General features: G+C 30.9%; 3 protein-coding genes across 3 annotated transcripts; 2 read left to right on the top strand and 1 right to left on the bottom strand.

The window, feature by feature from the left end:
* Window positions 1-7123: 7123 nt before the first annotated feature.
* PHYBLDRAFT_175739 (hypothetical protein) lies at window positions 7124-10240 on the top strand (the record flags this gene model as incomplete). Its single annotated transcript, XM_018437558.1, has 5 exons — window positions 7124-7268; window positions 7328-7369; window positions 7431-7655; window positions 7713-8107; window positions 8819-10240. 5 exons carry the CDS (start codon window positions 7124-7126, stop codon window positions 10238-10240), a joined length of 2229 nt encoding a protein of 742 aa, XP_018283815.1.
* Window positions 10241-10371: 131 nt separating this feature from the next.
* On the bottom strand, window positions 10372-11668 carry PHYBLDRAFT_153029 (hypothetical protein; the record flags this gene model as incomplete). The annotated part of the gene is made up of 4 exons (XM_018433049.1): window positions 10372-10536; window positions 10635-10820; window positions 10885-11190; window positions 11246-11668. 4 exons carry the CDS (start codon window positions 11666-11668, stop codon window positions 10372-10374), a joined length of 1080 nt encoding a protein of 359 aa, XP_018283814.1.
* A 150-nt stretch (window positions 11669-11818) lies between these two features.
* PHYBLDRAFT_175737 (hypothetical protein) lies at window positions 11819-12942 on the top strand (the record flags this gene model as incomplete). The annotated part of the gene is made up of 7 exons (XM_018437557.1): window positions 11819-11821; window positions 12045-12096; window positions 12172-12233; window positions 12301-12349; window positions 12420-12487; window positions 12554-12615; window positions 12831-12942. 7 exons carry the CDS (start codon window positions 11819-11821, stop codon window positions 12940-12942), a joined length of 408 nt encoding a protein of 135 aa, XP_018283813.1.
* Between the last annotated feature and the right edge of the window lie 2734 nt (window positions 12943-15676).

Genomic DNA, 15676 nt, shown 5'->3' with positions numbered 1-15676 from the left:
CAGATTGTATTACAGCAAAAAAACAAAGTTTGAAATGAAGTTTTCTTGGTACTCTATTATATACAAAGATATAAAATTACTATTGACCCCAACTTCACTAGTGCTATCGAACTTTACATTTGTAGATTGCAGGTCTGTGCACATGTAACCAGATCAGCTTTGGTACCAGTGGAAATAGGCAAAACCCCACTGTAAAATGCGGAATATTCACAATAGTATACCTGAATTTCCCGGTGTGTATTTATTGTTATTTTTCCAGTGTAAGTCAATGATCTCTGATCTCATATATATATAAGTAGATAATTGCCAATCTGGTATATATATAAGTCAATAATTGCTGATTTCATATATACATATATATATAAGTCAATGATCATCAATCTGATATATATAAAAGTCAATAGTTACTGATCTCATATATATATATAAGTAGATGATTGCCAATCTGGTATATATATAAGTAGATGATTGCCAATCTCATACATATATAAGCAGATGATCGCCGATCTCATATATATATAAGCAGATGATTGTAAATCTGATATATATATATAAGCTGATGATAATCAATCTGATATATATATATAAGCTGATGATAATCAATCTGATATATATATATATAAGCTGATGATAGTCAATCTGATATATATATAATCTAATTACAGTTAAGCTCATATATATACAAGTAGATAACAGTCAATTTTATATATGTATAAGTAGATAACAGTCAATCTGATATATATATAAGTTGTTAGTCACCAATCAGATATATATATAAGCTAATGATAGTTGATCTGATATATATATATAAGCTGTTGATAGTTGATCTGATATATATATAAGCTGTTGACCGCCAATTGAGTATATATATAAGCTGATAACAGGTGATCCACACTATATATAAACATATGATACTCAATCTGGCATATATAAGCTGTTAACTACTAATCTGGTATATATAAGTTATTAACAGTCAATCTTATATGTATATAAGCTATTGACAATCTATGTCATATATATATAAGTAGATCACAGCTAATCTGATATATATATAAGTAGATCACAGCTAATCTGATATATATATAAGCTGATGATAGTTAATCTGGTATATATATAAGCTGATGACAGAAAATATACACTATATATAAACATATGATATCCAATCTGATATATATGTAAGTGGATCACAGTTAATCTGATATATATATAAGCTGATGATAGTCGATCTGATATATATATAAGCTGTTGTCTGCTAATTGGGTATATATATAAGCTGATGACAGGTAATCTGTACTATATATAAACATAGGATATCCAATCTGATATACATATAAGTGGATCACAGTCAATCTGATATATATATAAGCTGATCATAGTCGATCTTGTATATATATAAGCTGATGATAGTCAATTTGGTATATATATAAGCTGTTGACTGCCAATTGGGTATATATATATAAGCTGTTGACTGCCAATTGGGTATATATATATAAGCTGTTGTCTGCCAATTGGATATATATATAAGTTGATGACAGGTGATTTGCACTATATATAAACATATGATATCCAGTCTGATATATATATAAGTGGATCACAGCCAATCTGATATATATATAAGCTGAATACTATCAATCTAGTATATATATAAATAAATGATATCTGATCTGATATATATATAAATCAATAACAGTTAATCTGTATTATATATATATATTTATCACATCCAATTTACAACTTATATAAGTTAATAAAATGTAATATACAATCAATATTAGCCAATAACATTTGATTTATTACTAATATTAGCCTATAACATCTTATCTATCTCTGATATTAGTCAATACCATTGGATCTATCACATTATATTTATTCACACTTGCCAATATCCAAGTCATATCCAATCATCTCGTCAAATATAAGTTACATACTCTAATCATATTTAATCTTTAATTTTATATATATTTACAACTCTTTTATAATCTTTATATATATATATATAATATATAAATATATCAAAATTATAATAAATATTAATAAGTTGACTTATTTATATATTTTTTTATTGATCTACATAATAATATTTTGATTTTTATAAGAAAATTAGTAAAAAAATATGAAAATTAATTTTTATTAATTCTGTATTTGCTCTTTACATATTTTGATACTTTTATATTATACTACTCAATTTTCTTTATATAGCAAAAAAAATTAAAAAATTATTACTTAGTAAGAATTTGAACTTTCATTAGAAGAGATATATTTAATTATTGTCGGAACGGCTTTTTGATAGTTTAAGGTTAAATGTTTTTCCATGCCAAGCTTTTACATAGTTGCTATTTATATAATCTATCTTCCCACACTAAAAATGCCAAGACTTCTCATGCTAATTATATTGAAACTAACCAAAAAAGGAAATTTTTCCGGAAAAAAGCTATTCTTTAGCATTTTTTCCCACGAATTCAGCTATATTGTTTATGTAGATCATTTATGCGAGATTATGCATAATTATGCACGTTATATAACAAGTATAGCCAAAAGTTGCCAATTTTTTTCAGTAATGCATTTGTATTATTTATGTTACGCAAATATGCATAATGAAATATGTTACACAAACTTTCTTCTGTTATATTTTTTATATGTGTTTCTATACAACTATACAAGATTATGCAAGATTATGCAAGATTATGCAAGATTACATAAGCTGATAACAGCTGATCTGATATATATATAAGTGAATATTAGTTAATATCATACATATATAAACCAATAATTGTCAATCTAATATATATATAAGCCAATTATTGCCAATCTTATATATATATAAGCCAATCATTGCCAATCTTATATATATATAAGCCAATCATTGCCAATCTTATATATATATAAGCCAATGATTGTCGATCTAATATATATATTAGTAGATGATTGCCGATCTCATACATATATAAGAAGATGACAACCAATTTCATATATATACAAGCTAATGATTATCAATCTGGTATATATATAAGTCAATGATCGCCAATCTGATATATATATAAGTCAATAATCATTAATCTGATATATATATAAGTTACTGATTGCTAATCTCATATATATATATAAGTAGATGATTGTCAATCTTATATATATATAAGCTAATGATTGCCAATCTAATATATATATAAGTAGATGATCACCGATCTAATATATATATAAATAGATGATTGCCGATCTCATACATATATAAGTAGATGACAACCAATTTCATATATATACAAGCTAATGATTATCAATCTGGTATATATATAAGTCAATGATCGCCAATCTGATATATATATAAGTCAATGATCATTAATCTGATATATATATAAGTTACTGATTGCTAATCTCATATATATATATAAGTAGATGATTGCCAATCTTATATATATATAAGCTAATGATTGCCAATCTAATATATATATAAGTAGATGATCGCCAATCTCATACATATATAAGTAGATGATCGCCAATCTCATACATATATAAGTAGATGACAACCAATTTTATATATATACAAGCTAATAATTATCAATCTGGCATATATATAAGTCAATGATTATCAATCTGGCATATATATAAGTCAATGATTGCCGATTTGATATATATATAAGTCAATGATTGCCAATCTGATATATATATAAGTCAATGATCATTAATCTGGTATATATATAAGTCAATGATTGCTGATCTCATATATATATAAGCAGATGATAGCCAATCTGGTATATATATAAGCTAATGATTGCTAATCTCATATATATATAAGCAGATGATCACCGATCTGATATATATATAAGTCAATAGTCACTGATCTGGTATATATATAAGCCAATAATTGCTGATTTCATATATATATAAGCAGATGATCACTGATCTCATATATATATAAGTCAATGATTATCAATCTGGCATATATATAAGTCAATGGTTTCCAATCTGGTATATATATAAGTAGATGATCACTGGTCTCGTATATATATAAGTCAATGATTATCAATCTGGCATATATATAAGTCAATGGTTTCCAATCTGGTATATATATAAGTAGATGATCACTGGTCTCGTATATATATAAGTCAATGATCATCAATCTGATATATATATAAGTCAATGGTCGCCGATCTAGTATATATATAAGTCAATGATCACTGGTCTCGTATATATATAAGTCAATGATTATCAATCTGGCATATATATAAGTCAATGGTTTCCAATCTGGTATATATATAAGTAGATGATCACTGGTCTCGTATATATATAAGTCAATGATCATCAATCTGATATATATATAAGTCAATGGTCGCCGATCTAGTATATATATAAGTCAATGATCCCTGATCTCATATATATATAAGTAGATAATTGCCAATCTGGTATATATATAAGTCAATAATTGCTGATTTCATATATATATATATATAAGTCAATGATCATCAATCTGGTATATATATAAGTCAATAGTTAATGATCTCATATATATATATAAGTAGATGATTGCTGATCTGGTATATATATAAGTAGATGATTGCCAATCTCATACATATATAAGCAGATGATCGCCGATCTCATATATATATAAGCAGGTGATTGTAAATCTGATATATATATATAAGCTGATGATAATCAATCTGATATATATATATAAGCTGATGATAATCAATCTGATATATATATATATAAGCTGATGATAGTCAATCTGATATATATATAATCTAATTACAGTTAAGCTCATATATATACAAGTAGATAACAGTCAATTTTATATATGTATAAGTAGATAACAGTCAATCTGATATATATATAAGTTGTTAACCACCAATCAGATATATATATAAGCTAATGATAGTTGATCTGATATATATATATAAGCTGTTGATAGTTGATCTGATATATATATAAGCTGTTGACCGCCAATTGAGTATATATATAAGCTGATAACAGGTGATCCACACTATATATAAACATATGATACTCAATCTGGCATATATAAGCTGTTAACTACTAATCTGGTATATATAAGTTATTAACAGTCAATCTTATATGTATATAAGCTATTGACAATCTATGTCATATATATATAAGTAGATCACAGCTAATCTGATATATATATAAGTAGATCACAGCTAATCTGATATATATATAAGCTGATGATAGTTAATCTGGTATATATATAAGCTGATGACAGAAAATATACACTATATATAAACATATGATATCCAATCTGATATATATGTAAGTGGATCACAGTTAATCTGATATATATATAAGCTGATGATAGTCGATCTGATATATATATAAGCTGTTGTCTGCTAATTGGGTATATATATAAGCTGATGACAGGTAATCTGTACTATATATAAACATAGGATATCCAATCTGATATACATATAAGTGGATCACAGTCAATCTGATATATATATAAGCTGATCATAGTCGATCTTGTATATATATAAGCTGATGATAGTCAATTTGGTATATATATAAGCTGTTGACTGCCAATTGGGTATATATATATAAGCTGTTGACTGCCAATTGGGTATATATATATAAGCTGTTGTCTGCCAATTGGATATATATATAAGTTGATGACAGGTGATTTGCACTATATATAAACATATGATATCCAGTCTGATATATATATAAGTGGATCACAGCCAATCTGATATATATATAAGCTGAATACTATCAATCTAGTATATATATAAATAAATGATATCTGATCTGATATATATATAAATCAATAACAGTTAATCTGTATTATATATATATATTTATCACATCCAATTTACAACTTATATAAGTTAATAAAATGTAATATACAATCAATATTAGCCAATAACATTTGATTTATTACTAATATTAGCCTATAACATCTTATCTATCTCTGATATTAGTCAATACCATTGGATCTATCACATTATATTTATTCACACTTGCCAATATCCAAGTCATATCCAATCATCTCGTCAAATATAAGTTACATACTCTAATCATATTTAATCTTTAATTTTATATATATTTACAACTCTTTTATAATCTTTATATATATATATATAATATATAAATATATCAAAATTATAATAAATATTAATAAGTTGACTTATTTATATATTTTTTTATTGATCTACATAATAATATTTTGATTTTTATAAGAAAATTAGTAAAAAAATATGAAAATTAATTTTTATTAATTCTGTATTTGCTCTTTACATATTTTGATACTTTTATATTATACTACTCAATTTTCTTTATATAGCAAAAAAAATTAAAAAATTATTACTTAGTAAGAATTTGAACTTTCATTAGAAGAGATATATTTAATTATTGTCGGAACGGCTTTTTGATAGTTTAAGGTTAAATGTTTTTCCATGCCAAGCTTTTACATAGTTGCTATTTATATAATCTATCTTCCCACACTAAAAATGCCAAGACTTCTCATGCTAATTATATTGAAACTAACCAAAAAAGGAAATTTTTCCGGAAAAAAGCTATTCTTTAGCATTTTTTCCCACGAATTCAGCTATATTGTTTATGTAGATCATTTATGCGAGATTATGCATAATTATGCACGTTATATAACAAGTATAGCCAAAAGTTGCCAATTTTTTTCAGTAATGCATTTGTATTATTTATGTTACGCAAATATGCATAATGAAATATGTTACACAAACTTTCTTCTGTTATATTTTTTATATGTGTTTCTATACAACTATACAAGATTATGCAAGATTATGCAAGATTATGCAAGATTACATAAGCTGATAACAGCTGATCTGATATATATATAAGTGAATATTAGTTAATATCATACATATATAAACCAATACACTAGAAAAACATACGGGAATTACCATGTACAAAGTTAAATTATAACAATAGAAAATCTGGGGTATTTTTTCATCTCAGCTTTTTTTGTGTGTTCAAGATGAAAACACTGTTTTCCGGTTTTCTATTGGCTTGGATACAACAGGCGAAAATATTATTTATTATTATTATTATAAAGACATAACATTTCATTATAAAGACATAGTAAATTTAGTAAACGTTGTACTTGTTTCCTTTTTCTCTTAACACTTCAAAGTAAAAATAAATAAACATTATGTCCACAATTCCTGAACTCTACAACGAAAAGTGCCATTGTGCTGGATGTAGTCAGAACGATCTCGGCTATAGTTTTGTTGCCAGAAGAACTGCTCAACGTCATAACAAAAGGGCAAGACTAAATGCCATAAGATGTGAAAGGGGTACAATATTTGAATTTATTTAATTGTATTGTAATCCATGAAATAACGTGTTGTAATAGACATGTCTACCCAAAGAAATATGATGGAGGTCGATGATGAACGTAAGGTTTATTTAATTCAGATACCGTTAGATATTAACCAAGTGTTATATTCTAAATGTAGCTATCTTAACCCATCAACCCGGAGCCCTGGAAGAATCGTACACTCAGACAAACTCACCTGTTTGGGAAGGAGCTTCAATGTCTGACACTGAAGACGTTTCCGTTACTAATGACGCGATCAGCAATGGCGACAATGATGACAGTGGAAGCAACAGCAATGAAATCAGTGAAGACGAAAGCGAAGACAATGTTATTGAGCTCGACGACAATGAATTGAATAGTGAAGGTCAGTTAGTGTTAAAAATTTTTTAAAAAAAAAAGCGTTAATTTTTTTTTATAATAGACCCTTTTGCCACCCCCGATATGCCCCAGAACCCAGTGCACAGGTTCATTGCTACTTTTGTGGTGATGTTCGCTTCCCGCTATGTGGTTGACAAGGGCGCCGTTGTCTTGATCGAGTTCATCAACAAGCTTTTGACAATTTACGAGCAGGATTTCCAACTGCCCTTGAGCCTTCCTGGTCTTCAGCGCATGACAGGTTTCTCAGCCATGACCAAAGGCATAAAGAAATTTGTTGTGTGTCAGGATTGTCACAAGGTGTACGAAGAAAGTGCATCTGTCCCGTCTCATTGCGATTTCGTAAAGCTTGGTGCACGCTCGTCTTGCAACTGCCAATTGACGAAAACATCAGCATCGGGTGCTTTGGTGGCCAAGCGTTCATACTTGTACCAGTCCGTCGTTAATACTTTACGAATGTTTTTTCTTCGTCCAGGATTCGAGGATAAAATTAGACATTGGAATCACGAGCTGAAGATGGTGGATACGATGTGTGACATATACGACGGTGCCATGTGGAAGGAGCTCAAAGACAAAGATGGCGTGCAATTCACAAAGGATTCGCGTTCATTAATGTTGACTCTCAACATCGACTGGTTTCAACCTTTCGATAACGTCACGCACTCGACTGGTGCCATATACCTGGTAGTAAACAATCTGCCTCGCAATGAAAGATACAAGCCAGAGAACACACTTCTCGTAGGATTGATGCCTGGCCCGAAGGAACCCAAATCCGAAGAGATAAACCATTATCTCCGGCCTATGGTAGATGATCTGATAAGATTGTATGAGGGACTGGCAATCCCAACTTTCGAGTGTCCTAGTGGTGTCCGCGTCCGTGCCGCATTGATGATGGTGGCCTGTGACATCCCGGCAGCAAGAAAGACAAGTGGTTTCACCTCGCACAACAGTACATGCGCATGTTACAAGTGCAACAGACATTTCCCTCGCTTGGAAAACGGTGTCAATGTTGACTTTCGTGGGTTTGACTTCTCTCGGTGGGTGCTTCGTGACGGTGTAGAGAACAGGTTGCATGCTGAGGAGTGGGAAAGTGCTAGTACCCCCTCAGAAAGGCATCGGCTGGAGGTCGAAAATGGTGTTCGATGGTCGCAGTTGCATCGCCTTGGATACCTTGATCTAGTACGTGGAACGATCATCGATCCCATGCATAATTTATTCCTGGGAACGCCTAAAAGATTGATGGATCGTTGGATCAAAGACAAAGACATTCAAGATGACGATTTTGCGGCAATGCAGAAGACTGCAGAAACGATGATTGTGCCTGGTGGATACACCTCTTTGAACTCGAAAATAGGAAAGCAGTTTTCGTATATGAAGGCAGACGAGTGGAAGTCATGGGTGCTCGTATACTCGCCAGTTCTGTTGAAAGATGTTCTTGCAAAAGACAGATTCGAAAACTGGATTAACTTTGTTGATGCATGCCGCCTGTTGATCAAGCCAACGATCACGTTCGATGAAGTCAACACTGCCCATCAGTTTCTTCAAACTTTTTGCACCAGATGTGACGAGCTGTACAACGCCGAAATCCTCACCTGTAATATGCACCTACACCTCCATCTTCGAGATACAATTCGTGATTTTGGACCAGTGTACGGTTATTGGCTATTCGGGTTCGAGCGGTTTAACGGGTTGTTAAAAAATTTGAAGACAAACAGGAAGATCGGGTTTGAAGAAACATTTATGAAGAAATTTATTGAAGATGTGCACAAAGACGATCTTGTCAACAGTTTCCTTCAGAGTACCCGCCAGACATCTGCATTTCCTCTCCTTACCAAACTCACTTCTTCCTTTACACCCGCCACCATTCCATCCATCCGTCAACGTACCTTCCGCATACAGTCATTTGTCGAGGCTTCTGAAGATCCAAATGTACTTGTAAAAGGCAACGAACCTCTCCCTCCTTCCGCATTCCCTCTATCATTAAAATCCGCTACCACAATGAGTGACATTCACTATGTTCATCTCTTACAATACTACAAAGTTGCGTATAACAATGAACAATTAGTTCACTTTCAACAAGCGTTGGAATCACCATACTTTGTCGACAATACAATCACCCTGTTGAAATACATCAACATCCTTGGGCAGGTCTACAAGGGTAAAGGTGAATCTGGAAGTCGTGGCTCTCTTGTACAAGCAAAGTTCATTGGAAGTACTGGTGAGCATATCATCGCATACACGGGTCAAATACAGTACATTTTCACCCATTCTTTCACTCCTCCACCCACCTCTTCATCCCTTACTCCCTTGCTCCGCACCCATCGCCGCCCAACACAACTTCTTCACAATTCTCAACATACTTTTGCATTTATCAAATGGTACACACCCGAAAATGATAAATCGCGAGAGTACAAACACGTTGAAACCTGCTTTCCAACATTTTCTCCTGACGATTTCCAATGTGTATTGCCAGTGCATAGAATTATGTTAGAAGTAGCAACTGCTGAGCACACAACACGCAGAAAAGTAAAAAAGATGCTGGTCATTCCTTTGCCAAAAAAACAATACATTTAAAAAATAATAAAATTATAACTCCCTTTTTTAAAGGCACACAGAAAAGAATAATCATAGTGTTTGTATTTGTTGGTACGTTTATCATTGTCAGATGGAGGATGTGGAGGATGTAGAGGATAAGAAAACAAAATTTATTGAAACTCATCTCTAAAAGCCCAGTGAGGGAGAAGGGACGTCAATCTAGGCGGGACTGCTAAAACAGCATCTCTACCGAAGGACCTCTTCAACATCTGACGCGAATTGAAGTCCATGCGATTACGCATAAAATCATCAACAACTGCAAGAAAGTGATTGTACTAAATACAAATAAGTGATTAATCAAAGTTCTGTTTCATTTAAATACATAAAAAAACAAAAAAAAGCTATATACAATAATGTAAACAAAAGAAATTACCTCATCGCTTCTCCAACTTGGACGCACTGTACGAATCGCACGGTTGCTCGAGACTCCAGGCATATCGTCTTCAGATTCGCCCTCAGACATTGCTTCTTTCTGTAAGAGTCCGTCGCAGCTCTTACCCACCTTCATATCAATTTCAGCCTTGAATGTATGGTAGGTCAGCTCGCGACGGTCAAAATGCTAGTTTATAAATGTATTAATATGAATACATTTAATTTGCAATCAAAATATACTTCTAACATACATCGGTCTCTCGACCTGCTTTTCTTGACCGAGAATTTGTCTTTTTGCGCGCTTCATAGGATTCCTTGACTCGGCGTCTCGTTCCACAAAAGTTTGTGTAGATACAATCGCTAATATCGGCCTGTCGAACACTAGTCCCAACAACCTTTGGAGCCAGGTATGCATGAAGGTCATGCATCAGCTGTCTGTTGGGTGGAAGTCTGTAATCAACATTAACATCCCAACTGCGCTTGCTGTCGTTAGCTGCAACTAGTTCCGGCTTATTTGATTTGAAGTTGTGTTTCTTCAACTCTCCTCGGATAAGAGCCTATACTTAGTGTGAGATATTATGTTGATGAGCTACTGTACATCTCAACACTTACTAAAACTCTAGTGCGATCCTGTTTACTAAGTTCACCAGCGTTTGCACCAGTAAGAACCACTGGACCAACAGAAGGAGCGACAGAAGGACCAACAGAAGGAGCAACAGAAGGAGCAGCAGAAGAGATACCAAAAAAAGCCTCAGAAGGTGTTGTATACCAATCCAGAGTAGAACCAACGGAAGAAGCTGCGAAAGGGACAGAAGCAGAAGCAGGTATAGTGGTAGGAGCAATAACTGCAAGAAGTTCTCCAGAGGCATCGGCAACGCTATCAAGTATTTCCAATGAATCTTTGTTCCCCTTGATAACAATGCCAATGTTTGAATCCATGGTCTTGAGACTTTCCTCCATAGCGGTGAGCCTTCTTAAAAGCTCAGTATATTCCGGGGATGGAGCCGGGGCAATTGACTGACGATTGTTAACCATGGTCTGAAAGCTATCTAATAAAATGTTATACATGAGTTGATTGTTAATTATATTTGTTTTATATATCTATTCATTGTATATATAGAGTGTTATTAACATACAAAAGAAGTTAGGTGTTAAGCGAATGAATAAAGTGTAGTTAATGGAAAGATGGTAAAAGTAAAAGCAAGAACCCATTTATTATATTACACTTGTTGCTGTAAATACTCAGGATTTCTTTAATACGCGTATCTCTATTAATACTTCCTGGAATTAACGGGGTGCAAATCGGCTTTGAACATGCTTTTTTCAACTCAATCCAATATATGATTTCTGTCTTTCGGCCTTTTGGCCCTTTGGTCTTTTGTTCTTTTTGTTTTTTTTTTTCATTTACAAGTTTTCTCTCTTTTCTCTCTTTCCAACATTTATTATATTCACAGATTTTCTTGGTAAGATATCTTATTCTTTAATATTATATATATATATATAACTAAAATGATAATAATTGTTTTCTATTACTACAGACACTCGTGTTTTGTTACCTTCTGATGCATCCCCTTCACAATGTCCATCCGGATTAGCTAAGGTTAGTAAATATACTTTATGCTGTCATCCTATAAAATTATCCTGACCTTTTCCTTTCTTTTGTATAGGCCATATCGCCGAAATTACTCTCTACTATTAAACACGGTTATGAACACGGTAATATTTTATTTTATTTCAATCTATCTCTTTTTAATAAGCACATGGCTTAACATAATTTCTATTATAGATGAACCTCCCTCTCATGAGCACATCGCGAATCAAGAACTTTCATTTCATACGAGTGTCATTGACATGGTAATTTTTTTTGTACATATAACAATATTATTTATTTTGTATATTAATGTATATCATTTACTGAAGACAATATTAGCGTCTCCTATGTACTCTCTTGGTCTGCAAATAAATCCTTTTGCTTCGGGTAGGTAAATGAAATATTCTACCACACAGTTCACAAAAAATAATTTTTTTTCAGCATTTTTATAGCCAAATAAAGTATATTGAGTACTATGGTTCGCATTCATGACGCCTTTTCTTTTTGTCTCTGGTAAGCTATTATATTGCAAGCATAATTACATATATATATTCTTAATATCCACGATTTCTTGTTCAAACAGTTAACACTTTTCTAATTTCATAGAACAACCATTTACAAGCAAGCAACACACAACTGGGCTTTTCTCTGGGAGATATTGTTTGGAGAATACTTGTTTTATCAGAACATTGGCCATTTCAAATTGTATGAAGGATAGAACACTAGCCAGAATGTTCCTGAATATTAAATATAATCACTGTACTATAAACCTAAGAATATTCTTTTCTTTCTAATAAAAACAAAATAAACCAATAATTATTATAAATAAATTAAAGATCGGAGAAGTGTATGGAAGCAAACAGTATAAGAAGAAGTCTCTAAGATTGGATAAAATAAATTCAAATACAACAAAACCCTGTAAAAACTGGCATATCCATAAATTAAACAATGTAAAAACTGGCATATCCGTATAATCGATCTTTCATTTATCGTTCTTTTAATCGGAAAGCGGTAGGATATATTACAACAAAACGTAATTCTGAGTTGCCGTTTTAGTGCATGTGGTAAAAACCCATATACAGAAAATGCAAACACATCCTACTATCCTGCTGTTCTGACCTTTTCCTATGTTCGAAAGTTGGTCTTACCACCTATGAGTAAGCCAGCTTCATACACTTGTAAAAACTATCTGATCACATCGTAAAACCTGGTCTTTTCACATAATTAATTACAGTTTTACACATAAGAAAACCGCACCTCTTTTCCAGTGATAATTGTCAATCTAATATATATATAAGCCAATTATTGCCAATCTTATATATATATAAGCCAATTATTGCCAATCTTATATATATATAAGCCAATCATTGCCAATCTTATATATATATAAGCCAATCATTGCCAATCTTATATATATATAAGCCAATGATTGTCGATCTAATATATATATTAGTAGATGATTGCCGATCTCATACATATATAAGTAGATGACAACCAATTTCATATATATACAAGCTAATGATTATCAATCTGGTATATATATAAGTCAATGATCGCCAATCTGATATATATATAAGTCAATAATCATTAATCTGATATATATATAAGTTACTGATTGCTAATCTCATATATATATATAAGTAGATGATTGCCAATCTTATATATATATAAGCTAATGATTGCCAATCTAATATATATATAAGTAGATGATCACCGATCTAATATATATATAAATAGATGATTGCCGATCTCATACATATATAAGTAGATGACAACCAATTTCATATATATACAAGCTAATGATTATCAATCTGGTATATATATAAGTCAATGATCGCCAATCTGATATATATATAAGTCAATAATCATTAATCTGATATATATATAAGTTACTGATTGCTAATCTCATATATATATATAAGTAGATAATTGCCAATCTTATATATATATAAGCTAATGATTGCCAATCTAATATATATATAAGTAGATGATCGCCAATCTCATACATATATAAGTAGATGATCGCCAATCTCATACATATATAAGTAGATGACAACCAATTTTATATATATACAAGCTAATAATTATCAATCTGGCATATATATAAGTCAATGATTATCAATCTGGCATATATATAAGTCAATGATCGCCGATTTGATATATATATAAGTCAATGATTGCCGATCTGATATATATATAAGTCAATGATCATTAATCTGATATATATATAAGTCAATGATTGCTGATCTCATATATATATAAGCAGATGATAGCCAATCTGGTATATATATAAGCTAATGATTGCTAATCTCATATATATATAAGCAGATGATCACCGATCTGATATATATATAAGTCAATAGTCACTGATCTGGTATATATATAAGCCAATAATTGCTGATTTCATATATATATAAGCAGATGATCACTGATCTCATATATATATAAGTCAATGATTATCAATCTGGCATATATATAAGTCAATGGTTTCCAATCTGGTATATATATAAGTAGATGATCACTGGTCTCGTATATATATAAGTCAATGATCATCAATCTGATATATATATAAGTCAATGGTCGCCGATCTAGTATATATATAAGTCAATGATCCCTGATCTCATATATATATAAGTAGATAATTGCCAATCTGGTATATATATAAGTCAATAATTGCTGATTTCATATATATATATATATAAGTCAATGATCATCAATCTGGTATATATATAAGTCAATAGTTAATGATCTCATATATATATATAAGTAGATGATTGCTGATCTGGTATATATATAAGTAGATGATTGCCGATCTCATACATATATAAGCAGATGATCGCCGATCTCATATATATATAAGCAGGTGATTGTAAATCTGATATATATATATAAGCTGATGATAATCAATCTGATATATATATATAAGCTGATGATAATCAATCTGATATATATATATATAAGCTGATGATAGTCAATCTGATATATATATAATCTAATTACAGTTAAGCTCATATATATACAAGTAGATAACAGTCAATTTTATATATGTATAAGTAGATAACAGTCAATCTGATATATATATAAGTTGTTAACCACCAATCAGATATATATATAAGCTAATGATAGTTGATCTGATATATATATATAAGCTGTTGATAGTTGATCTGATATATATATAAGCTGTTGACCGCCAATTGAGTATATATATAAGCTGATAACAGGTGATCCACACTATATATAAACATATGATACTCAATCTGGCATATATAAGCTGTTAACTACTAATCTGGTATATATATATGTTATTAACAGTCAATCTTATATGTATATAAGCTATTGACAATCTATGTCATATATATATAAGTAGATCACAGCTAATCTGATATATATATAAGTAGATCACAGCTAATCTGATATATATATAAGCTGATGATAGTTAATCTGGTATATAT

This window comes from Phycomyces blakesleeanus, assembly GCF_001638985.1.
Source record: "Phycomyces blakesleeanus NRRL 1555(-) unplaced genomic scaffold PHYBLscaffold_41, whole genome shotgun sequence".
Classification (NCBI taxonomy): domain Eukaryota; kingdom Fungi; phylum Mucoromycota; class Mucoromycetes; order Mucorales; family Phycomycetaceae; genus Phycomyces; species Phycomyces blakesleeanus.
The sequence above is the reverse complement of the archived record's forward strand: the minus strand, read 5'-3'. Positions and strand labels throughout refer to the sequence as shown.